Source organism: Camelus bactrianus, chromosome 7 (assembly GCF_048773025.1).
Source record: "Camelus bactrianus isolate YW-2024 breed Bactrian camel chromosome 7, ASM4877302v1, whole genome shotgun sequence".
NCBI classification, from domain to species: domain Eukaryota; kingdom Metazoa; phylum Chordata; class Mammalia; order Artiodactyla; family Camelidae; genus Camelus; species Camelus bactrianus.
Window position 1 is genome coordinate 70,151,773 of NC_133545.1, and position 24,709 is coordinate 70,176,481.

Genomic DNA, 24,709 nt, shown 5'->3' on the forward strand with positions numbered 1-24,709 from the left:
TGGACTTAACTATTTAGATCTGATTTTGGAGTGGAAGGCTATCTTCAGTTATATAAATTATCCTTCTGAGCTCTAGTTCTCAATCCTATTGCATCCCACTTATTCTCTCATTTGCTGGCTCTTGCTGCCACACTCTCTGCTAAGCAGAAAACAAAGTCAAGTCACGGTAGGGTGCCTTTTGTGAGGCCACTCAGAGTAAGAAGAAAGAAACAAAGAGCAAGATAGAGATGTAGAGAATTTAAAGAAAACAAATGAGGCACACACACAAGGTAAGGAGGAAGGAAACATCACTGGGCCAAGAATTGGAAATCACATAGCCTTTAAAAAATTTTGCTAGTTAGTATTATCAGTCTTCCTTGTTTGGGAAGGTTGCCTTTATGAGATGGAAAATCAATTCCGAATTAATAAAGGCCTTTCTCTCTTCATAAGCTCCTCCTGAAACTAAAGAAGGGCTAATTAAAAATCTGATGGTCTCCTCCTAATTACAGCTTTTACACATGCAGGATGGTCTTTTTTCTTTTTCTTTTTTCATCAGTAATGGTGCGAAAAGTGCTCTAATAAACTACTGGGGAGGGGGGCATACGAATTTAAGGTGTTTTTAAGGAAACCTTTCCACCTGGTGCATCAGCTCCTTCCTGAGGAGGCTGGTGTGGTCGGGAGAGGCCTAATCCAAGACCCTTCTGTTTTTCCTACCAGACGGCCCGAGCACTCCTGCCACTGCTTCTCCTGGAGGTGGAGGTGAAAACCGGTCCGCATTGCTGCTTCCTAGCTCTCTCCTCTTCCCTTAATTCCTCCTCCATATTTCAGGCACATTTCGCAGTTGCCACTTGTTCCTGCTGCTTACTCTTTTCATGCCATCACACAAAGTGAACTCATACTGCAGCAAGCTTGTCAAGGCAGGGTAGTCCAATGGCCAGACCAGGGCGTTTGGGACCTTTTGGAGGTAGTCTCACTAGGATGTTACAGAGCCTTTCTCGTGGCACTGTGCTCCCTGGATGTAGAGTCTTCCCTCCACCCCTGTCCTATTGCACGGCAGGACTAGGGTTTTACAGCGTCAGGTCCTCAGCCCGGACCCTGAAGCTCGGTCTTCGCCAGGTGAGGTACCCGGGCGTGGGGCTGCCGCCACCTTTGGCACTCTGCCACGCTGGAGGCTCTAGCCTCAGGCACTCCCGGGCAAATAAATGGTGCCACCTGGTAGTGAGTTAAAAGTGGTGCTTTAAAATGCAAATACAAACCCCTCCTACACTCGTTGTCAAATCACTTCTCCACGATTCCTAGGCAGGCAGTGGATTCTACGCTTGGGGAAAGGCTGGGGGGAACACTGCCTTACGGCGCAAAAATAGCCCCAAGACGCAAGCCAAGTGCTCGGCTGGAGCTTCTGCAGCCTGTGGATACCCGCTGGGCGGCTGGCTGTCCCCCGGGAGCCCCGCGGGGTCGGCTCCCCTCCCCCTCCGCACGCCTGGCGGCAGGAGCCAGCCGGCGCCGACTTTGGGAGTTCCTCTCTGCCTTGTATGGAGGGCTGCTCCGGCCCGTCTCCACCCGACTGCTCTGAGGCCCAGCCCTCCCAATGCCCACCCCCAGCCACCTCCCTCTGACTTGCCCGGAGAAGCCAGACGGAGCCTCTTTCCGCCACAAGTCTCTCCGCCTGCCATTCCCCTATTCCTGCAGCCACCCCCAACCCCTCCCCAGTGCCGTCACCCTTCCTCCGCCCCCGCCCCCGCCTTCTCCAAAGCAATCGGGGGAATAAATCAGTGAGGAAACGGAGAGAGAGCGAGAGCGCGCGAGCGCCCGCGGGCTCGCCCAGGTCTGTTTCCAAAGTCGCCCTTGATGGCGGCGGAGGCAAGGCAGCCTCGGCGCGGAGCAGCCGACGCGCGTTAGTGGGTCCGCCAGCCGCCGCCCCTACCCCTGCGTCGGGCTTCGTCCCTGTCGCCCCCTTCGCTGACCCACGCCCCGGCCCCAGGCGCTCCAGCCCTCAGACGTCCGCGGTCCGCAGGGACCGTGCTCCTTCTCCTCCCGTGGTTTCCAGCACCGGTTCTTCCCCCGGCTGGGGTGGGAGGCGAGATTGATCTTCGATCGCGAAGATGGCTGCTAGCTGCCTGCTGGCCTTGACTCTGACACTTTTCCAATCTTTGCTGATCGGCCCCTCGTCGGAGGAGCCGTTCCCTTCGGCCGTCACGTAAGTCGCGGGGCCGGGCCGGCAGGGCGGGGAGTGCGGCCCGGGAGGTGCCGTGGAAGCTGGGCACCGGTTCCGTTCCCAAGTTGCGGGGCTTTTCTGCCCGTGGGGGTGGGGAGCGAGCCGGGCTTGGATGTGGAGAGGCCGAGCGCGAGGTGCGCGCGGCTCGCTGCCGGAATGCGCATGGAACCGTCGTCTCGGGAGCCTCGGCGGGGCCGGGCTGTCCCGAGGAACGTCCACCGACGTCTCCTGGCTCCTCAGCCCATCTCTGAAAGGATTCCTTGGACTCACGGAGTTTAGCTGTACTGTAGGAAAAAGTTTCTAGCTATATACCCGCTCTCATCAAACCCAGTTCAATAAAAAGTTGTGTTTGGATTCGGTATTTTGCAAATCGGTAATTGCAGGCTTGCCGAGGTAACGGGGACTTCTCCCGCACTTGGCCTCTGGGATGCTAATTGCTCTAGTATCCAAACTCGTTTAGATCCCAAATTACTGGGCGCTCTCGACAACCTTTCTGGTAGAAGAGTGCTCGCTCCTCGCACCTAGCTGCTGTCTACCCCAGGGGCTCGCAGGTGTTGGGACTGTGCCATTCAACCGCCCTCACCCTCTATTAGAAACATCTGAGTGCCGGCAGACACGCGGTTCCTGTTCTTAGAATGAATAGAACTTGTTCTTTGGGGGAGGGACTGAGCGTTTCCAGAATCTCCTGTAATTTTCTCTCATTTTTAACATTTCTAAAATAACTTTAAAAAACCTCGCTGCTGTTCTGGAAATAGAGTGTTTAAAGGTAGCTATGGAATCACACGGCAGGAAGGGAATGAAAATAGTAATTCTCTCAGGCTGGAAAAAAGAATCAAAGTCAGTGGCACATAAAAATGTATACATATTTTTAAATGCACTGAATAGCCTATCAGGCATTCTGGGAAAGCATTTATTTTGGTTCTTGAAGCTACTTTAAAGCTGCTAAGAGTAGGTAATTGTAAGTGGATGAGTCACTTTTAATGCATTTTACATAACAAAAACAAAGCCCAAGGTAGCCTTCCCGTATTTTTGCTGTTGGGGATTATTTGCTGTCCTTTGTTGGCTGAGTGCAGAATACTGGAGTTTTTGGTGGATACTAACTATCAGTCTTTACCAATTGAAACCCTGCAGCTATTATTTAAGATCCAGCTTAAAGTATTTATTACCTTAGATGTCAGTGCAAGAATCCAAAGGAAGCACATTCTAACCCGGAGAAGGGGAGTGTCTGATATTTTTTGTCATTGATTTACAGTCATGTTCCTTTTTAGATAATCTTCCATAAAAATAATTGCAGATCCTTTTTGTTATGAAGGAAAAGGGTAAATGCCATCTGTAGATCTTCCTTTAATTGGCAGGATGTTCCAAGCAGATGTATTCAAACATGAAAAAAGAAAGAATTACACTAAAGATGCTTCAAATTTATTCTCTCTTATTAAGAAATTACACTTAATTTTTTAGGCTTTTTGTAGCATGGCCTCTAAAGCAAGAACTCAAGTGAGTCGCTTGCATTTTGTGTCAAAGAAGCAGCTCTTTAAAAAAGAGTCAACGTGTCTGGTTTACACATTTTCAGAGTGTTGTTTTTAACTGCCAATTTTTCAATATTTCTATCCTTTGGAGGGAATGTATCATCACACCATTGGGGAAAACCATGACTTCTTAAGATACAACAAAATACAATCTTTTATTTCTGAACAGACCATGGTAAAATATTAATGGTAAAAATCCTTATTCTCAGAAAGACATCTGCAATAAATACTTTCCTAAAATTAAAATAGCTCAATTTTCATGGTCAGAAATTCTCTAAAGCTAAAGAAAATAAATAGTGGGCAAAAATAGGAATTAGGAAGCCACGATTTCTTTTCTTTGAAAGGACTTGAAATTTATGTTTTTAACAATGAAAATTTAAGGTATTTTCAAATAATACGAAACATTAGTTATTTTGTAAAAAAGAGATTACTACTAGATTTTGTAGGGCTAAGTCAGTCTCTTATAGGAAATACCAATATTTTTGTAAGGCTTCTGCATCTTTAATTATTTGAAAAGTTAGTAACTCCATCTTCTGAGGAGAGGAGAAATGATAGTTGACATTTGTATTTCATCTTCAATTTCTGAATAAACTTTATGAAATTAAAAATAATGCAGCGTTAATTTTACCAAGATGCAGTGCCATTTGCTTTTTCTTTCAAGAAAAGAATTCATATGGAGTATTCATCAGGATAAATCTCAAGTATTTTGGAAAAATTCCAGGTTCGTAAAACTCAGTACAAAGATTATAACATCACTAAAGGTAAATTATTTTACTTCTATGTATACATTTCTGAGAAAATAATTAGTAAATTCTCTTCAGTATTTGATCATTTTATTTTTCCCAGGAAAAGTAATGTAAGAAGTTTTTATCATCAGATGAGAAAGTATATGTCACTAATACAGTATAAAATTCATTATGCACTCATTGAAATGGGACCTGAATTAGAATTAGTCGTACTAAATTTTTTGTTTGTTTAGTGTTTACAATCATATTAAGGGCTTAAGTATTATAATAAAACAAATAATATATCATTCTAAATATTTTCTTTAATTTTCTCTGGTTTAACATAGTAGTTAAACTGTAAGAGTTAACACTAAAATAACTGGTGTTTTTTTTTTTTCAGACAAAGGAAGCAATTTTGATAAAATTCTTTTGCAAGGTTAGGTTTTTCTTTGGGAAATGATTGTTTCAATAATGTGTGAAACATAAATATGCCATATGGTAGCAACCACCTAATGCATGTTGGTTTGTATGTAAGTGGAAAATACATCATTTTAATGTTAAAGTATGCATATGTTATGTTGATAGTTTAAATTGTAGTTTTCTAAAAGGGAGTTATCGCTTGTTCTGGAAATAATTTCTTGGCACATACGTGAAGGCACGTCTATTTTAAAACTCAGGATAATATGTATGGTAGCCAGTATTGTAATGTTAATTTAAATCTGTCCCTCCTAATTTTAGAATCTATTTACAAATTCAGTTTTTAAAAAAGCATGTAGTTATAACTGCTGTTCTTGTTAAACTTTTATCTCAGTCACATCAAAATGCCAATCAGTCTAGAATAATTGGCTGAGAGCCCATTGGTATATGGGGATTTTAATATAAATTACATAATGGGATAAATATATTAGTAAGATTTACAGGTATCTACAGGAAATAAACATAGCATCTCGTAAGAGAATAGTACTTTTGTTTTAACTAATTAGGATATAAATCTTTTTTTTCTATTATTAGACACATTTATATTTAAAGGCTATAGAAAATAAATATATCTATGCCCTAACATTGGAGTGGATATCTTTTTCATGTATTAGAAATGATATAATTATTCTTATCTGGGCTTAGCAGTTTCTATTCACATAATACATATAGAAGGAAATGTGCCTTATGATAAAATATGAGATAAAGTATTAAATGTAAATTAAACCCTGAAAACAGTGAACATTAATAAGTCCCTTTCTCAGATCTTGGATTTGTTCTCATCAGCTTAACATGACAACATTTATTATTCCACAGGTTTATATCTACTGTTGCATATTTTAAGTAAATATTTATCAAAATGCAACAGTAGATATATTTTTCCAGAAGAGTAGTAACATGATATTGCACTTATTAATGTTTATACATGAGTATATGTGTAGTTGTTTGGATTGGCATCTGAGTGAGCATTAGGCAGAGTGAAATGGATATAATCTAAAAAAAAATTTGAAAAGATATAAGAATCTAAGCTTACTATAGTTTATAAAAGGAAATAGAATGTACTTTTATTTTTTTCCTATGGCTTTCACAAATTTAATTTAATAAATACATGTAAAATCAGATAAACTATAGGAAGTTCATTTTGAAAATAGATAAAAACATTACCACTCTTTCTTCAAGGAAACCTTGCTGGGTAACCTTTCCAATATTTCACCAACTTTGATAAAAATACCATCATAAAATGCTCTTCCTTTTTGAGTTTATACATGGTAAGTTTTTGCAGAAAAAAAACCACACGCAAATTATGTACTCAAATTTATTGTTTATGTTTAGAAGTATATATTCATAAGAAATAACATATTTAGGATCTTAAAAAATAATACAAAAATTGTGCCCGTAACAAACTATATTACTTAATTAATTTTTCTCTAGAGTATCGTTATATATAACACATACGCAGAAATTTGTTCTCTTTATTTTTTAATATAAATGAAAATATCCAAGAAAGTAATTTGTTCTGAATTCACAGACTGTCTTTAAACTGTTTATAACCTTGAAGTGGAGATTTACATGGTTAAAATGAAATATATTTTAGGCATTTTGCCCAGTTGGTTTATTTCCTTCAGTGTCTTAGATGGATGGTTAGAATCAACTCTAACTGAATATACTTAGAAATTTGGGGAAAAGAATCAGAATTTGTTGCAGTATTTCTACAGAGTTACATTTTATTGTTCTTTAAGTGACAGCCTTCCATCATTTGTAATAAAGGAGCTATCTGTCCTAGTATTTTAAAAAGCATGTAAGCTGCTTACCATGGGGAATGACCTGTATTCTATTACATCTATTCCACATTTATGTAAGGCTTACATTGTGCAGCAGGCACTGTCACACTGTGGCAGCCAGTCCTTCTTTTCATGGACTGTCGGCATGTAGTACCACAACTGTTCCCAGGCCATTGACACATTTTCTTTCCAGTAGACTTGGAACTGTGCTGGGATGGCCAGCCATGTACCTTACACCTGGGTCATGTTTTGTGGGTACAAAACGTGGAAAAGATTGTCATACTGTTTACAGAGTTGAAGGAAAAAAGTGATTGAATTGACAAAAAAATGTCAATTGAATAAAAATGGTAGCACTTTGTGAAGAATACTGTCTTTACCACCTTTCCTTGAGGGTCCAAAGTATATTAACGTTGCATAATTAGATAATTTGTCTGGTTGATCGTATTGTGGTATTGTATTAAATAGATAATATTGTATGTGTCTATCTGTCCATAGCTTTATATCTCTGCCTCTGTGTCTGTCTGTATGTGTGTACACACACATGTATTTAAAAAAACAAAACTCCAGGTGGTTAGACAGGGTAGAATGACCTCAGTAAGGTAAGTTTATTAACAATGTGCATGCTTTAAAATCTCTGCCAATCCATACCTATTTATAGGGATTCAGTCCAGAGTATTTTTACAACACCAACATTTAAGAGTAATTTGTTAAATAACATAAGTTATTAACATAATTGATGAGTAACAGAAGAAATGGGATATCAAAGGTAGGTTTGTCATCTTTTAAACAAGACAAATACGAGGAAGAGAGTATTGCCCTTGAAGTGTTGGACATTTATTAAAAGGTCTTTGTATAGTAAGCAGTGTTACTTCTGCCATTTAGATATGGGATACTTTGAAATTTGTAAGTATTAAACATTTCGTGTGACATGTTTTAGAAACGAAGGATAAATGTGCACAGATTTTAAAATTTTGTAAAACAAACTTTGAGATTTCTCTTTCTTATAGGCAATTCCATTTCTCCTTTAAAATTTGCCATTTATACAGATTCTAACAAGATTATAAACAAGGAAAAGATTGACATTGTGGCCTCAACAAACAGGCACACTTTTACAGTTAATTTCAGTAATTCAGAATCAGGCTGTTATACATGAAGCAATATTTAAAGTTCTCTTTGAATATGAATGTAGAATATTTCTGGCTAAATGTTATTTTAACATTTGCTTCTGCTGATTTTTTTTTAACCATATGCTTCTGCTGGATTAAAAAAAAGTAGGATACATTCTAAATTCTGTATCATAAATGGAAGAATAAGTTAAGCTAGAATGATGACAGTGGAATATAATGGTGCTGCCCATTTAAAATTTTAAATTCAGGTTTGGGGATAATGGGACTGTTTATCTGAAGTTCTTTTCCTTGAGTTATTAAAAATTTATTATGGTAGTCTCCTGGCAAATTATGAAACATAATTCCTGTATTCTTTTATTCAAATAATTAATTGCTGATTCTTCTCTTTCTTGCTCTTTCTTACACACACACACACACATACACACACTTACTATTAGTCACAATTTATTGTTATTTGTACATAATATCAAATCAAATGAGGGAAAAGTTTTTTTTTTCCCCCCCTCAGGTTCCCTGTGAGCAGAAATCAATTTTGAGCTTTCTCACTTGAATCTTCACTCGCTGTTTCAGGGGACTTGCTCTTACTCCTCGATATTTCTCTCTCTAGGATGGTTGTTGAGGGATTTTGATGCTTAGATAAGTCTGTAATATGTAATCAACACATTTACTGAAATTGTCAAAAGGTCTGGACAGTTGTTTCTTTTGACATTTGCCCACAATCGTACTGCGGGGTTAATTGGGGAAAACGGAAGAGAGCAAGTAAAATTGGTTTCTAAGATACGTACTCTCAAGCTATACAAAGGGATGGTTAGACATTAATGATGTGTTATTTTGGGGGTTAAAGGAAGAACAGCGCAGTGAAATAAATGGGCTTAGGCACACTAGGAAAATCTGTTTTAACGAACTGATCAAGAGGCATTGTGAAGATGCTGTGAGGAATGATGTGTGTGTCTCTAGGGTAGACAAAGGAGCCTGCGGATTTACGAGGTTTGAAATTACATAAAAGATGCTAAAAGTGGCAGTTGGTTATTTCCTTCTTTCCCACTTCCCATGGGAGCTTGGTTATCCTGGACATGCTGTTTACATATTTGTTTTTTGAGACCTAAATATTCATATATGGAAATTCACCTTAGAAATCAAAGACAATAAAAGTGTCTAGGTCTCAAAAAATAGAAGCAATTAAGCTGTCTTTTTTTTTTTTTTAATAAAACCCGAGGAAAATGGTTCGTTGGATAAGTAATATTAGTATAGCACTTTATTAAAAGCTCAAATGCTAATAATCCAGAAAGAAATTCTGTTAGTAAATTTCTTCCATTATATTATAAGAAATGAAATAACTTGCAGGTTCTAGGCTTCTGGATAGTACACCTGACTCGTTAGACCTCTAAGTACATAGAATGTCTTACATTTTAAAAATAGTTTTAATTTATGCTGTCTCTTTTAAACTCTCCTGCTTCAAAGATTTTTAACATCAAATGTAATTTAATTCAGTGATGAATGCAATTATTATTATTCAGTGCAAATTATGTAGTGCATTGAACTGAATGCTGAGAATCCAGATTGAGGAAGAGAGTCCCCCTATGAAGATATTCACAGCTCCAGGCTGACGTGAAGCAGTGGAATCTGACAAAGCAAGACCAAGGAGAGACACATAGCATGGTGAAGAAAAACTCACAGGCTGTTTCATGTTAGGCATAGGACTCCTGGGTGGGAAGAGATGTTGGTAGGACTGGATCGTGAGTTTGAGTCGAGGTTACACAATACTTATATCAGAGCTATCTTATACATGACCCCAAGGGGAGTTGGGCAGTGTGCACAACACTTGGATATTTGTGGTAGCCCAGCTCTCTATACTCGAACAAATTTGGCTTTAACCCTAAGATTTGTAAGTTTAAAAGTAAAGTTTTGAATCATAGTATGTGGAAGGTGGATTGAAAAGGACCAGCATTTGAAGCAGAGACAGTGAGAGCTGTTAGTAGACCATTGCCGCATTCCCAGAGTGAGAGATGCCCAAGTTGTAAAAAGAATAGTTGCAGTGGGAAAGCAAAGCAGGGATGAAGCAAAATGTAGAAGTGAATTTTCAGGGGCTATTGGTTATGGGATTTAGGGAATCAGGAAGAGAGAAGTGGAGATGACTAAGCTCTTTAACAGGTGCATCATGTTATATTGAACTTCCTAGACTAGAGAACACAGGAGGAATAGCAAGTTGGTGGTGGGGTGAAGGTATTGTGCTCACTGATGGACAATTTTGAGTTTGCAGTGTCTGTAGATGACCATTAGAAATATGTATCTGAAGAGGATTTGGAGTCACATTCAGTGTCTTTGAAGCCAGAGAACAGATCCATCCATTCCTTTAGCAAGTATCTATTTAGTATCTTTTAATATAAGCATTGTGAGTTTCAAAAGAAGAGTTTTGATTTACAGTTGCATTTGCAGGGAGGTCACACAAGATGAGCCCTTTAAGGAAGTTACCATGCCGTTGCTGATGCGAGAGCAGTTTTAGTAGAATGTGTGGGATGCAAGCGTGGTTTCAGTGCCTTGAGGAGCTTGTGGCAGGTGGGAATATGAAGGCAGCAAATGCAGGTTGTTCTTTCAAAAGGATCTTGGTGATATGAGGAAAGGGAGAGAGAAAGTTCAGAGGAAGACAGTGGAAGGGATTTGGTGTTCTTTTGTCTTTTGTAAAGAATCATAGTTACAAGGCCATTTAGGATTGCAGGTAGTTGAAAATCGTAGGACTGTCTTGAACCAAAACGGGAAATATTTTTCAGTGCTAGTGGAGGTGCGTCATCAGTCATGGGAGTCAAGGTGAAAGATGTGCTGACAGCTGCTGAGAGGAGTGGAGCTGTGACCAGGATCTTCTGCTCCAGCCTCTGGTTTTCTTTGACTCCTCATTCTTCTCTGTCCTTGCAAACTGACTATCTGCTTCCTGGTGCTCATGTTCTTAAATGGCTGTCAAGGTTTACATTTTCCCCACTAAAGCTTTGATTCAGTGTGAGACTAAAATCCTAGTCCAAAACATAGCCTCCTAAAGAAGAAGTGTTGCTAGTCTGAATATGGGCCAGATGGCCATCTGGAGACAATTCAGTTGTGACCAAAAAGAATTTTGGTTGCCTGAGCTTGGGTCACTTCTCACACCCTGGTCCCATCTGACTAGGAGGTATTGCATTGCAGCAGACCAGTTGCTAGTACCATGGATAGAGGAGGAGGAAATTCTTAGAAAAAAAGCTCTTGGGGGTGGGGGGAAGGTTGTAGAGACAACTAAATAAGTGTTACCAGGGGGAAGATTTGAGCATATCAGAGAGAGAAGACCAAATGGCAGAGAGATGAAAGAGATGAGAGAGGCCATAATTGATGGCTGAGTGTTCTGATAGAGGCAGATGAGGAAGGGATCAGGACGAAAAACAATGTCTTACAAAGTAACTTTTGAAATATGAAACAGCCTTGAGAATTAAAGCAGGTGGTGGGAGTATAGGATAGGTACACTTTTAATTTACTGGAAATGTTTTTGGAGTAATGTTCCAAATTACATATTCTATTCTCAAGAAGGAATGATGTGATTCAGAAATGTAATAAATGCACGTTAGTAATGTTCAGTTTTTGAAATGTACAGACTAGAGGTTTTCTTTACTTGATAGTAACAAGACTCTAGTATATCACTCTATTCCCTGTGGACACAGCAACATTTGATTCTCTTTTGTCTTTATTTTTCTTTGACTTATTTTTTAAGTAGAGATTATCATCTTGAAGATGCACACAGTTTTGTGAAATGTTATTAGATTTAATAACTGTATGTGCATTTTGAAATTGCACCATGGTGGGGTGAAGGAACTCTGCACCCCATGGTGTTAAGAAAGGTGTTACAGAAGTATCGAGGAAAAGGAAACAAAGAGCGAATAGCTCTTGCTTTTGGCAATTTAGTATTAATTCACTTACTAATTTTTGGGCAGATAGGAATCGTTTATGGCCCTGCTCTCTTGGTGCTTCCCCCACCCCATATTCCAATCTTTAGCAGAGGGCAGAAATTTGAATTGAAACAGATCCTTGTAAAAAAAAAAATAGTAATGAATTTGATAAAATAACAAACCACTGACAGAATATTCTTGCAAAGCATGTCCACGGTCATTCAGTGTGTATAGAGGCACTTTGGATCTCCTGAAAATCGTGGGCAGCTGCTATCACAGTAATTCCCTGACCCTCCAAGATGACTGAATGAATGGTTAGGATCGCAAATGCCGGCAGAGCTAAGAATCAATCTTCATCTCGTTGGTACCGGTGCAGTGTGGAAAAACCACCCTTGTGGTTTGTAACAAGAGATGAAGAGTTAGCGTGGGCTATTTATTTCCATTTTGTGACTTTGCTCTTTTTACTCTTCCATAGGTGTTCACAGTTTGAGCTAATTTTGATGTCTCTACCTGCAGAATGTCTGGACACTAATCATTACTCATAGCTATATTTCACTTACTATAATATTGCTTTCTGACATTTTTTGAGCTCCTGTATGCCAGGCACTGTGAATTAACACCCTGCATGTGTTTGAATCTGTCCCACCCTCACGTAAGTTCCCTAACATGAGTGTTTGCTGCCCTTCTGTGGTAGGAGCCTTGATGTCGTAGCATCTGTTATCTCACCCTTCCCGTTCTTGTGGCCAGCTGCATATTCCAGCAGTGAGTCCGAGGGAGAAGAGGAGTCGGTGTAGAGTTGAATTAATACTAAATCCCAATTTCTCCATCTGCAGAACAAAGGGAATATTGAGCTAGTCCTGAATCACGGTATTGTCTTATGGGGATCAAATGAGAGGACGCGTGAGGAACTTTGAAGGACTGCTTAACAGCTTGGCTCTATTGTTTGTACCATGTGTGATTTTTCTGCCTTCAAGAGATCATGAATTGATGACTAAGGATTAGTGAGCTAGATTATTGTGCTAATACATCATTTGGGCCATGAGAAAAACCTGACAGTAATGGGGAAAGGAGTGCTTAGCAGGTCTTAATAGTGTCTCTTCCTAAATCTTGTGTAGCTTTTAATCATAAAGAGAAAAAGAAAGGAGATGCAGTGGACTAGAGTGAGTGAAGTGTCTGTCTCTGGGTGAAGGACGCACCCTGTATCCTAAAAGGGACCACGAAGAAAGCAGAACCACAGAGGATTTGATGTGCTTCGTCTTGGCATTTCGGCCAGCACCTGTTGTGTGAGAACTGAGCCACAGGAGGTTGAGTCTATTTTTAAAAGTCGTAACTTTGCCACTGATAACCTCGTATTGTCAAACAGAGATGTGGGTTTTCAGCTTCAAGACAGAGTCTTTGAAAGTAAACAAAGCGGTCTGTCTATCCATGGTGTTTATAGCAGTGATTCCAGACTGCCCTACAAATTGGGCAAAGACAATAGTAAAATCGAGACCAGTTGCCTTTTTAGCAACCAACACAGAAGTCAGGAGAAAATCTGCCAAGGGTGTACTGGAAAAGGCCAATTTTCGTTTGACTCATCCAAGTGATGATCCGTTATACTCATTTAACCCCTCCCCTTACCTTACAGTATAAATGGAGACTAACCTTTCACGAACACTCTTCTCTTGTTGGTAGAAATCAAGCACTGAAATGAAATTTCTGCTGCATCCTTTTAATTGATTTGAGGATGGAAGAGATGTATGAGATGAAGTGATACGTTAATACCACAACTCGTGGGCACAACCTGATGATAAGCATCGAACGGCAAGTTTTCAAGTGCCGGGAACTTGCCCTTTTATGGCAGTGATTTTGACTTTTGCCATGGAAAGGAATGTGTAAAATTCTTGTGATGTCTGTCACTGTAAAAATACCAACCCTTTGCCATGACATTATATTAGACTTGACTTGAATTTGCATCTGAGAAAATGTGAGGAGAGATAGAGGGCTATGTGAAGCCCCAGGAGGGTGGGCACCATGGGTGGGTGTGCAGATTGCTCTAAATTAAACATGCAGAATGCTTGGTCGTCTTTCAGAACACCTGATTTTCCTGTCGATGTAAATGTAGAACCCAGAATTAATTTTCATGAGGTGAAATTTTACTGTGCACGTGGAGCTCAGTTCCCAGGGGGTTGATACATGCATGGTGTTAAGGTCTGCTGGTGAGTAATTGTTGAAAATTTATATTAATACCCAGTGGTAATAAATAAACATAGGGGAATGGCAACTCATCACAGAGCAAACCATGCATGATAATTAGATGAGGTCATTCATCTCCTTAAATTATCCGATGTGACACAACCTGTCTGTGTGGTGTCTAAAAGCCAGCTGAGTCCCTGGGTGTAAATGACCATGACAGAGGGGCGGTTTGAGGGTTGCAAGCTTTGGATTTGGCCCTCCCCCTTCTGTTTTTTCATAAGTGAAGTAGATTGGCCCCTGGGATTCTGCTTTTATAATATACACAGGGACCTAGGATCCGAGGTCAGTAGACTGCTCTGAATCTGATTTTCAATTTCGTTTTTCTGCTTCCTCGGTAACCCCACCTCAATTGCAAGGAAACACATTATCTCTCTCTATCTGTATATGTACACACACACACACACACACACACGAGTGTATATAAATTTTTACATGTATGTGTACACACCATGTATAAATATCAGATGTTGGTTACATGCTAACAGCTATCATTTATGGTGTGGTTGCTGCCTTTCTAACCAGGTTTCTTGATCTGAACCCCAGAATAGATAATGATTTGAGGGACTATTTTTCAGTTGTCTCAAAAATCGCTCTAGTACCAGTCTAGAGGCATAGAGAAGAAGTTAATTCTGGGTGCGTTTGAACATTAGGGCTTAATTCTCTCTTGGAATTTGCCTGGTTTGTTAGTAGTGTATATTCAAAGGTCAGCTCTACCAGTTATTAGCTGGGTAACTTGAACAAGTTAACTCTCTGATTGCTCAAACTTCATAAGGTTGTTGTGTGATTAAGAATGTTAATTCTTGTGAAGGATGAACATAGAAAGCACTGGATGAATTTAATTTGATTAGAAGCAGGAGAATTGAGTGGAGTCAGGTGACTTGGCTTCCTGTTTGTCTCCACCACTCACTAGATTTGGGACCTATGTAGGTGACATCTTGTGAGGAAGAATTCCTGGCTTTAGCAACTTCTATAATTGCTCACCACCCAACCATTTCCTAAAAACTTGGTCTTAGTTTTCACATACTTGGACTCACGTGTCTGTTGAATATAAACTAAATCTTTCTTCATACCTGAGTGTTCCACTGTCTGTGAGGATGCTTCTGAAGAGGTCCTGCCTCCAGCCCCTACGTTTTCTTTTTCTCTCTTGTAATCTTTCTGAAAGCAAAAATGGTAAAGTTTGATGTTTTCCTCCCTTTTTAACCCTCTGGGCTATTCCCAGTTGCACTAAAGCACAGTATGGTACTAGACTCCTTTATATATATATACACACACATATATATACACTTGTGTGTGTATATATATATGTACATATATGTGTGTGTGTATATATATATATTTAATTGTAGTTGATTTATAGTGTGTAAGCTTCTGGTGTACAGCACAGTGATTAAGTTATTTATATGTATATAAATAACTATATATTCAGCTATATATATATATATATAAAATATATATTCCAGACTCCTTTATCTGATTGAAGGGCTCATTAAGAAATAAAGAAATACATAATGAAGTCAGGCTATATACAAATCTCCACCAGTATCTCAGATCTCAGAGTGTCAACCAAAGTATATTAAGTGTAATGACCTTACATTCTTGTGTGCAGAGGAATAACATTAGTGACCTATTGTCATGTGAGGTTTTGCTTTTGTGAAAGAAACCCTAGATGTTCTCACATGACTGTATTTCTAGTAATTGTTACAAATTGCCTGAAAATGATAACTTTAAAATATCAGCAGTAATTGTGTTACTGTGTATAACATGGTTGTGTGTGCAGAATCAGATAAAATGTGGCCTTTCCCAGTGCTTGATTAATTAGCTGTTCTCCTAGTAAGGAAATTCCTCAATGAGAGAAGTTAGAAAACCAGTTAAATCCTCAGTATTTATGCAGGAGAGATGTGAATCAGATTATACAAAAAAGGTTGAAGACTGACCATGACCACTGGTTGAAAGTACAGTGAATGAAAACAAGCCTGAAGAACCTTCATAAAGGTGTTTTATATGAAGATTGAGGGATAAAATGAATCCCTTGTTTAGAGTTCAGTAATCTAGATTCATTTATTTATTTTAGTTTGGTGTTTTCTATGCTGTGTAATATATTATCACAAACTTAGTGGTTTAAAGCGACGGACATTCCTTTTCTCATGGTTTCCATGGTGACAAATCCAGCCATGGCTGCGCCGGCTTCTTTGCTCAAGGTCTCATGAGGCTGCAGTAAGGTGGGGACTGTTCTGCATTTCTTTTCCGGGCTACTGCATCCTCCTCTTTCAAGCTTTTGTGGTTGTTGGCACGTCCTTGTGGTTGTAGGACTATCTCCCCCTTCCTGTTTGTTCTCAGCTCTTAGAGAGCATGCACTTCCTTCCTTTCCACATGGTCCTCTCAAAGGTCTTCTCACAACCTGACAGTTTATTTCTTCAAGGCCAGCAGGGAGCTCTCTCTATTCAGAGAAGGGGCCTGGGGGCAGTGGAGAGGGTGTGGGGTATAGCTCAGGTCCTGGGTTCAATCCCCAGTACCTTCATTAAAAAAAAAAAAGCAGAGGGCTTAGTCTGCCTTTTAAGGATTTTCAACTAATTAAATTAGACTATCATGATAATCTTTCTTTTGATTCACTCAGAATCAAGTGATTTGGCATCTTACACAGTCCCTTCCCTTTGCCCTATAATGTAACAGTCATGGGAGTGAAATTGTTTTGTGATCATGGGTCCCCCCTTGCTCCATGAGAGTGGATGATACATGGGAACCTTAGAATTCTTCCTCCTATGGTTTTATTATTAGACAGCCATCATAAAAATCTAGAAAATGGGAACACTCATTCCTTTTGATTTCAGCTGTTCACAAGCTTTGGAAATGCTCCAAACCAGTCAGATGACCTGTCATTTTTGTCTCAGGCAAACTGTGCTTTGCCACATTGGTTCTGACCCATCCTGTAGGGGAAGTAAATTCCAGTAGCCCATGAACTACTCATTATTAGTGTTTTCATAATTAGTTAGCTGAACTTTTCACCCTCTGCAAAGAAAAGAATTCTCTGTACTGTGGTTTAAGCCAATTTATACAACTGTTGTTAATAACTGTGTAGAAAAATTATAGGACAATTCTTTTGAAATGTAAAAGATTAAGTTACTTCCAAATTAAGGTTTATACATTATGAAATCTTAGGTCTCTCCTGAAATTCTATGCATTTCCCTACCTATGTAAACTAGGGACTTCTGTAAAATCCTAATCAGCATCAATTTTTGTTTGTGCATATCTATGTGGGATGTTCACATCCTCTAACGAATGCCCTAATTATTAAGTATTAATGCAGAAATGTTCATATGTAATTGAAAGCATCCATGTATGATTTCTCTTCTACGGTGACTAGATTTAGGTGAATAGCTATGACTTCTGCTTTTCAAAGAAAATATTATCATGAGATGTTTCTTAACCATACCTGAGACTGGGTACTTAGTAAGTTTACCTTAAAGAAGGACCCCCTCCTATCCTGGATACAGGTGCTCCCTTGCTCTACACTGTGCATACCTACTCATTTCATTATGGAAGTAATGCTGATTGTCTTATTTGTTCAGGATTTGTCTTGTTATACCTCTAGCACTAATTGATTTGCTAACACCAGGGGATTCTGACCAGAATAATTGTCTCTCTAATTCAGTGCTTTCCACACTAACTGTGCCAAAGGAACAGGGTTTATTTATTTTTTTATGAATTTCATATTCATTGCAGATACTTAACTTTGGTCGAATACAGTGAAAATCAGTTGAAAAATGGAATTTAAAAAGATAGGAACCTTTGTTTTTAAATGATTAGATTCAATAGTCATAACATTACTGTTTGCAAACTGTTATAAAAGTATCTAAGCACCCTCTATTTCTGTCCTATCCATGAACTGGATTTGCAGAGTGCAGTCTGAGTAACTGTAGTTTAATTAACTTGGCTATTTGAAGTAACTAAGTGACTGGTTTTGGTTTCAAGTGACATGTTAAAAAACCTAAAATTGGAAGTTTTTCACATTAAATAATTTTGTAGATGATATGCCCCACTTTAATGCTTATCTTTTATTTTGGCTGTTAGATAGTTATGGCCTTTTTCCTCAAAATAATCATAATTTGGCTTGAAAGAAACTGCCTATTTCTGATTGTTGCATGCCTTAGTTCCTTACCAGAATTTTATGTTCTTCACAAGCAAATTTATTTGACTTTTAATGCATTCTCTTCAGAACATTTACTATTTGCAATGAGTCCAAACATTTGCTGTTGGCAGAGCAAATATTTTGGTACTGCAATAAAGATAAGGACTGCACACTCTTTTCAGGACCACTTCAGTAAGTCAGGGCTCATGTGGAAGGTAGCTATTCCCTTTTGATGGATTCTGGGATTATTTGGATATATTCAGGAAACAGATGGATACAAAATTGTTACTCCACAAAGATCTTATGTCCCAGAATCAAGATGAAAACATCTTAACACATTCCTGGGGCAGGTTGAGATTTAAAAATTTTTTTTTCATTTTGTTTTTTAAAAAAATTATCTGTAAACGTGTGCTTGGTCTTTGAGACTGAGGCTATATACAGATCTCCACCAGTATCTCAGATCTCAGAGTATCTGCCAAAGTGTAAACGTGTAAACATTTTCACTGTATTGAAACACATCTAGAATCAATCTGATCCTTGGAAAAGAAAATTAAAAGTTTTTTTTAATTTAATTTAATAAGTGTGTCATTTATATTGGTTCATATGTTCAGCTAGTAATACTGAGAATTGCAGAACTCTTTCATTTTGTAGAGTTCATTTTCTGCTTTGGCATCTGTGTGCTTTGAAATGTATGGAAAAGACTTGATTTTTTTTTTTTTTTGGACAAAGAATATTTCTGTTGTCTATTGGTTCACCTAGAGATTTTTCTGACAGTCCATTGCTAAAGATATTCTTAAGTTGCATGCAGGATTTTATCTAACAAAACTGAGGCATATTAGGTTTGATCAATGGACTGGCACAACAAGATGATCTGCTCTTTATTTTATGTCTTTTCTATGCAGTCCTTCTGAGTTATAGCTGTTTCTATACACTCATTCCTGAACAGTTGTCTCAAGGACTTTTATGGAGTTTTTCCAGGCTGTTGAGACAAACTAGTTTCCTAAAAAAATCAGCGTTGTGTGTTTTAATAATAATCTCTTGAAAGGTTCTTACTGTTTTTTAGTGGGTCACTTAAAACTAATTGAATTGAACTGGGTCTTTTTATAAAGATGCTGCATCTTCCAGCTAATGGTTAGGATGTCAGGTTAAGAACAATTCCACTATTAACTGCTCTAGACAAACTCTTTTTAAACTTCCTAGAGCAGCTATCAGTTCTAAGTGATTTTTAGGAAAAGTTCACAAAAGATACCTTATTGACAAATTGTCGTGTAACTTCACAGATCTTACGTAGTAAAAATTACAGCTGTTTCTGTGTAGTTTCATGAAAGATTTCTTCAAGAAAGAGAGTGGACAATTCAGCACATTACAAAGGTCATGATTCTAAGAAACCAGCTGAAATTTTACCAATGGAAATTGTCCAACACTTTGGTAACCGTTATAGTTAATTATTGCAATAAAATGTTAATTATTATTATATTTTATGTGCATATCATTTAAAATATCTTGGTGAGATGACCCCTATACATGAATATTGTAATTTATTTGCAATTTGGCCAAAAGTATGCATGAGAATTTAGAACCAGATGTCATTCATTGCCTTATAAATGTCACATCTGAAAATAAAGTGTTATCTGCTTTATGAGCAGCTTTGGGTAGGGGTTAGGCCTCTTTCTTAGAGCTACATGGAACAACGGGAATGGAAAACAGGAGTAAAGACTATATATGAACAAGGCAACCAAAACTTTTGCTACATCATGGAATTTTTATGAGGGCATAGTATTGTCTCCAAATTATCTGTGAGATTCTTCTTTTTTAGATGGCCCTGATGAAAGTCTGAGTTATTCTCTTTCCTGACAATCCTCAATTTTTAATTAGATGATGAATTAAGGCAGACATATGCAGATGTGATCTGATTAAATCTGAGCCAGCCCTACCTCCAGGTGAGCATCCTTGGAAGTGACATGGGTGTCATATTTAGTGGTGGAAGAGACAGTCACTAACTGTGTTAACATGTGGCTTTGTGTCCATCTATCTCTCTTTCCATCTCTTTGCCTCTGTATTTACTCCTTTCCTGTCAGAACAGGGTGTACACAAGCTCTTCCTTGGCTTTATGCTCCATCCGCGATTTGAGACTTCTCCCCATTTAAAAGATTTCAGAGCGTCTCTTTTTTTCCTAAACCATTGGATAAATAGGATCTTTCTAGAGACGTTGTTTTAAAGGGAGCATATTAGCACAGATAAATCCTGAGTGTGTTAGACTGTATAAATGCAGACCGTATTGTTAAAGACGATTTTTCTGTAGTTCTGTTTTGACTTGTGATTGCAACTGCCAACCGCTGTGTCAGAAGAAGAACATCTGGGCTAACTGCTTCTGAAAATTTGCTCACCAGGGTCTTGCTATAAAGTCCTGGAAGAAGTTTTGAGAGAATGACTTCTTGGGGTTTTCTGTCTAACTTCAGATACGATCCCTCAGAACTCCTGGTACCATTCTAAAAAGTTGTCATGTTAGATGGTTAGCAGTGGCACATAATAAAGTGGTGATAGATGAGAAGCTGAGCAGAGCCAGGAGAGAACTTCTCTGGATGTATGCTCTGTTTTATAATACTAGAGGAAGAATGCTGTTTTATAAAATTGGGGCCACTGAATACCAGTGTGGTAGGTTAAGAGGGAAAGACCATTAGGATAAAAAGGTAAAGATGTTTTGAAGGCCATGCACTTGAAGAAGTGTAAGGGGTAACTGAGTTATAGACTTCCAGAATTAAGTGATACCACCAATGTTAGAGGAAAGTGTGGCCTGATAATTTTCTTCTGTTCTGACTTTTCTATTTTATGTCATTCTAAACTGAAGTTTGAAAATCTGCTTTGCATAAAAAAATAGATGTTCAAAGGCATGTACTCTGCAGAATTGTTTAAAATAAGGAAACAAGGACCTCAAAACACTTAAAGCAATTATTCCTTAAAGTTTTTCACAGAGAAGATATTCTAGCATTCTTTTTTGAGAGAGAGAAGTAGATTTCCTCTTCATATTCATTTAGGATGAATACTTTTCCTCATCCTTTTATCTTTCAGAGTAGTTCTGTTTCTGACCTTCATGATGTGGGTTAAAAGCAGTTTTATCTTATAAAGAAAACAAAATCACAAGTTGGTTATGGGGCAAAAACTGGGAATTAAGAGGTTTTTGGAATCCTCAGTTAATATATGCAGTTCAGTTTTGACTCATTTGTATTTCTTACCAGTCTTGATACCCCCTAAATTCAGACACAGCATGATAAAGGCTAGATTATTTTATTTTATTTTTGTAGTATTTTTTGGCATTTTGTAATAATTTTATAGCATTTGGTAACAATTCATAATTATAATTTTGACAAGTTAGAAAAATCAAATCAGAGAAACTTGACTGAAAATAACTATTAAAGTCTATTAAAATGCACCTAGAAAAAATGAGTATTATCACATGAAACTTATAAAAGAAAACCACTGATTTTCCCACGCAGTCTAAGGCTGTGTTTCTCAAGTTTGGCATTGTTGGCATTGTGGACCAGATGCTTCTTTGTGATTGGGGTCTGTTCTGTGCACTGTAGGATGCTTAGCATCATCCTCAGTCTTTACCCATTAGAGGCCAGCAGCAATGCCTCCCCAAGTCATGACAGTAAAAAAAAATGCCTCTAGACATTGATGTCTCCTGGGGTGCATAGTCACTTCTGGTTGAGGACCACTGTTGGAATGGAATCTGCACAATATATTGGCCCATGATACGTGTTTCTGTTGCCAGTGATGTCTGTATCTGGTTCACTCCCACAATACTCACGTGGTATTTGCATTGCGCTAATGTTTTGTCACATCAGTAAGTTTTGTTCATTAATCCCTGATAATAAGTATGCTATTAAAAAAGATGTAAATTAGCTAGTTCAAAATATTTTCTAAATTAAGCTGTTAAATTTAGTGCTTGGTGAAGCAGGTAGTATAAGTATTTAACATACAGTCAAATGTACAGGGGTAAAATTGTCCTGTTCCTGGAGATCTCTGAATTTCCTGAAGGAAAATTTTGCAGTAAAATGTGTCTTTAGCAGAAGCATACTGGTGTCTGCTCTTTCCTGTTGGGTCTGGAGCGGAAATGAGACAATCTCTCGTGTCCTTGAGCTCACTGCATAAAATGCTTTGTAGATACCAGAAATGCTGGATGGTGGCCAGGGTGGCCTGTGGGCAAACTGTAATTAACACGGACACACACTCTCGCTAAGGGTAGTTGTTTCTCCTAGGAAAGCTGCGTGGTAAACAAATGAAGACTTTTCTTTGTTGAAAATTGCTCTATTTTTTTCACAGGGGAACCATTTATAGAGACCTCAAAACAATAAGAGCACTATTGGGACAAAGTCAGGGTACTACTGAGCTTTATTTGTAGGTGCATTTATATAGTGTCCTGTCTTACATGGAACTTTGAAATTTTATACAGCTGGTCTGAACTGACAACACACCACAAGTATCTTGATGAGTATGAAAAGAATACCAGGTGTTTCTGCTCATCTGCTTTTTTTTTTCTGTAAATGGAGAACAGCTACATGCTGTTTGTTCTTTTAGGACAGTGCACTTAAAAGAACAACAACACAAAGTGGTTCAATGAGAAGTGGTAATCTCAGGGATCGCTGTCTACCTTGGTTAGGTTGGAATGCTATTCGATGACGGAAAATACAAACTCAGAATCTCTGGCCCAAGGTACTCTGTTTTTCTTTTGTTCAATCAAGAAGTAATTTCTCTGCTTCTTACAATAGTTTATCTCTTTAGTTGATTAGGCTTAAATGGGACTTTTGTATTTCAGGTCTATTCTACTCTGATCAATTTAGCAGAAGCTAGAAAGATCTATTTTTATGTGATTAGTATCTCCTTTTCATATTGTCCACCCTCTGATACTTTTCTCATGCATAGCATTTATTAACAATATGAATATATTGCATGCTCATGCTATGCAAAATCTAGTCCATTTCCATATGCTTTCTCCCTTTTAGGTATTCAGTATTCATACATGAGCAGAATAATCACTGTCTATCCCTTTCTCTTCTACAGACAAATACGATGAAAAGTGTCCTATACCTCCCAGTAGTTTTATTTCAGCTCAGCTCTTTGCTTCATTTATCTTTATGTTGGGTTTGATCAGGACCCTTTTTGTTTCTGCCTGGAACCCAGCCTAATTGTTACTGATGCCCTTTCACTCTCAGAAGTGTCTAGGTTCAGATAATAAATTATATGGTCCTCTGTGCTCAGACTGTGTCACCAGAATGCCTTACCATGTATTCCAATGTATGGTGTCATCTTTATGAAATTTAGATGATACATCACTAATGTGTCTATGTAACATATAGTGGGAATATTTATAAACTTCTATACATATGTGTGGATTATAGATATATTAATGCCAAAAAACACAATGACTGAGAAATAATTGATCTAGCTTCTTCATATCCTGGATATACTCTTTCCTTTAAATGCATTGAGGAATGGAATATTTTTAATATATTCCGTGGTAGCAGTTTAAACTTTTTAAACAGCTGTAAATTACCAGGTTAGGCAGACGATTAGTGTGAAGACCAGTTCTAATATATGCATTACTTGTGAGACAGCTTTTGAGTCCCTGCATGGGACACTGTTAAAGGTTGACTTGTATTCTCCCAAAATTGATATGTTGAAGTTCTAACCCTCCTTCCCTCAGAATATGACCTTATTTGAAAATGGGCGTCTTTGTAGATGTACTTAATTGGAGTTAGGTGATACTAGAGTAGCGTGGGCCATGATCCAATATAACAAATGTCCATATAGAAAGGGAAAATTTGGACCCTGACACTCACATGGTGACAGCGTCACATGAAGATGGGAACTGTGCTGCCACAAGCCAAGGACCTACCAGAAACTAGGAGAGAGGCCTGGAACATATCTTCCCTCGTGCCTCCAGAGGAAGTACGGCCGTGCCGATACCTCAGTGTTGGACTTCTAGCCTTCAGAACTGAGACAATCCACTTCCGTTGTTCTGAGCTACCCAGTTGTGGGATTTTGTTAAGGAGGCCCCAGCACACGAGCACATACACCATGTCTGAGCTGCTTTGGTGGGGTGGTCATGACGTCGCATCCAGTCATTCAGGACCTAGTGCATCGTACTGTTGTCAGATACCAGAATTATTACAGTAGTTTCACTTTAAGTGAGATGTCATTAAAAATAGTTCCTTTGAACATTCAGTTAGAAATGCTTCGTATGGTTATACATCCAATGATCCTTTACGGGGTATGTGTAGTATGTACACATTACTGGCCCTGTGCACACACTGACTCTGCTATCTTGCTTTTCTTCTGGATATTTTTTTCTCTTATAAAAAATTTAGGTTGAACTAATAAGCCCATTTTTCTGGAGATAAAGTGCAGTACGTTTAAGCTAAAGAAAAATGTTCAAAGACTGATGTCACATATTCCTCCACAGCCTATGCAGTGGTAAGACTTGGGTGTAACCTACCTGACTGGAAAAAAGATTTATGTAACATAGCTTGTCTTTGAGGTCTTAGGAGTGAAAATTCTAGATGGTTTCATACATGTCCTAGACTTCATGTGTAGGGTAGGGTGTTCTTCTAGCCTC

General features: G+C 38.5%; 1 protein-coding gene across 10 annotated transcripts in view; it reads left to right on the top strand.

The window, feature by feature from the left end:
• The first annotated feature begins 1,734 nt into the window (after positions 1-1,734).
• The window catches only part of CACNA2D1 (calcium voltage-gated channel auxiliary subunit alpha2delta 1), a 425,155-nt gene continuing 402,180 nt past the window's right edge, over positions 1,735-24,709 (top strand). For 4 of the 10 annotated variants that reach the window (XM_045510448.2, XM_010946630.3, XM_045510450.2 and 1 more), the window contains exon 1: positions 1,745-2,176. In XM_045510448.2, coding sequence (XP_045366404.2) covers positions 2,082-2,176 — 95 coding nt within the window. In that variant the 5' untranslated portion in view covers positions 1,745-2,081. Of the gene's footprint in view, positions 2,177-24,709 lie in introns of all 10 variants that reach the window. The other 6 variants (XM_045510446.2, XM_045510447.2, XM_074367566.1 and 3 more) reach the window with 5 other exon arrangements.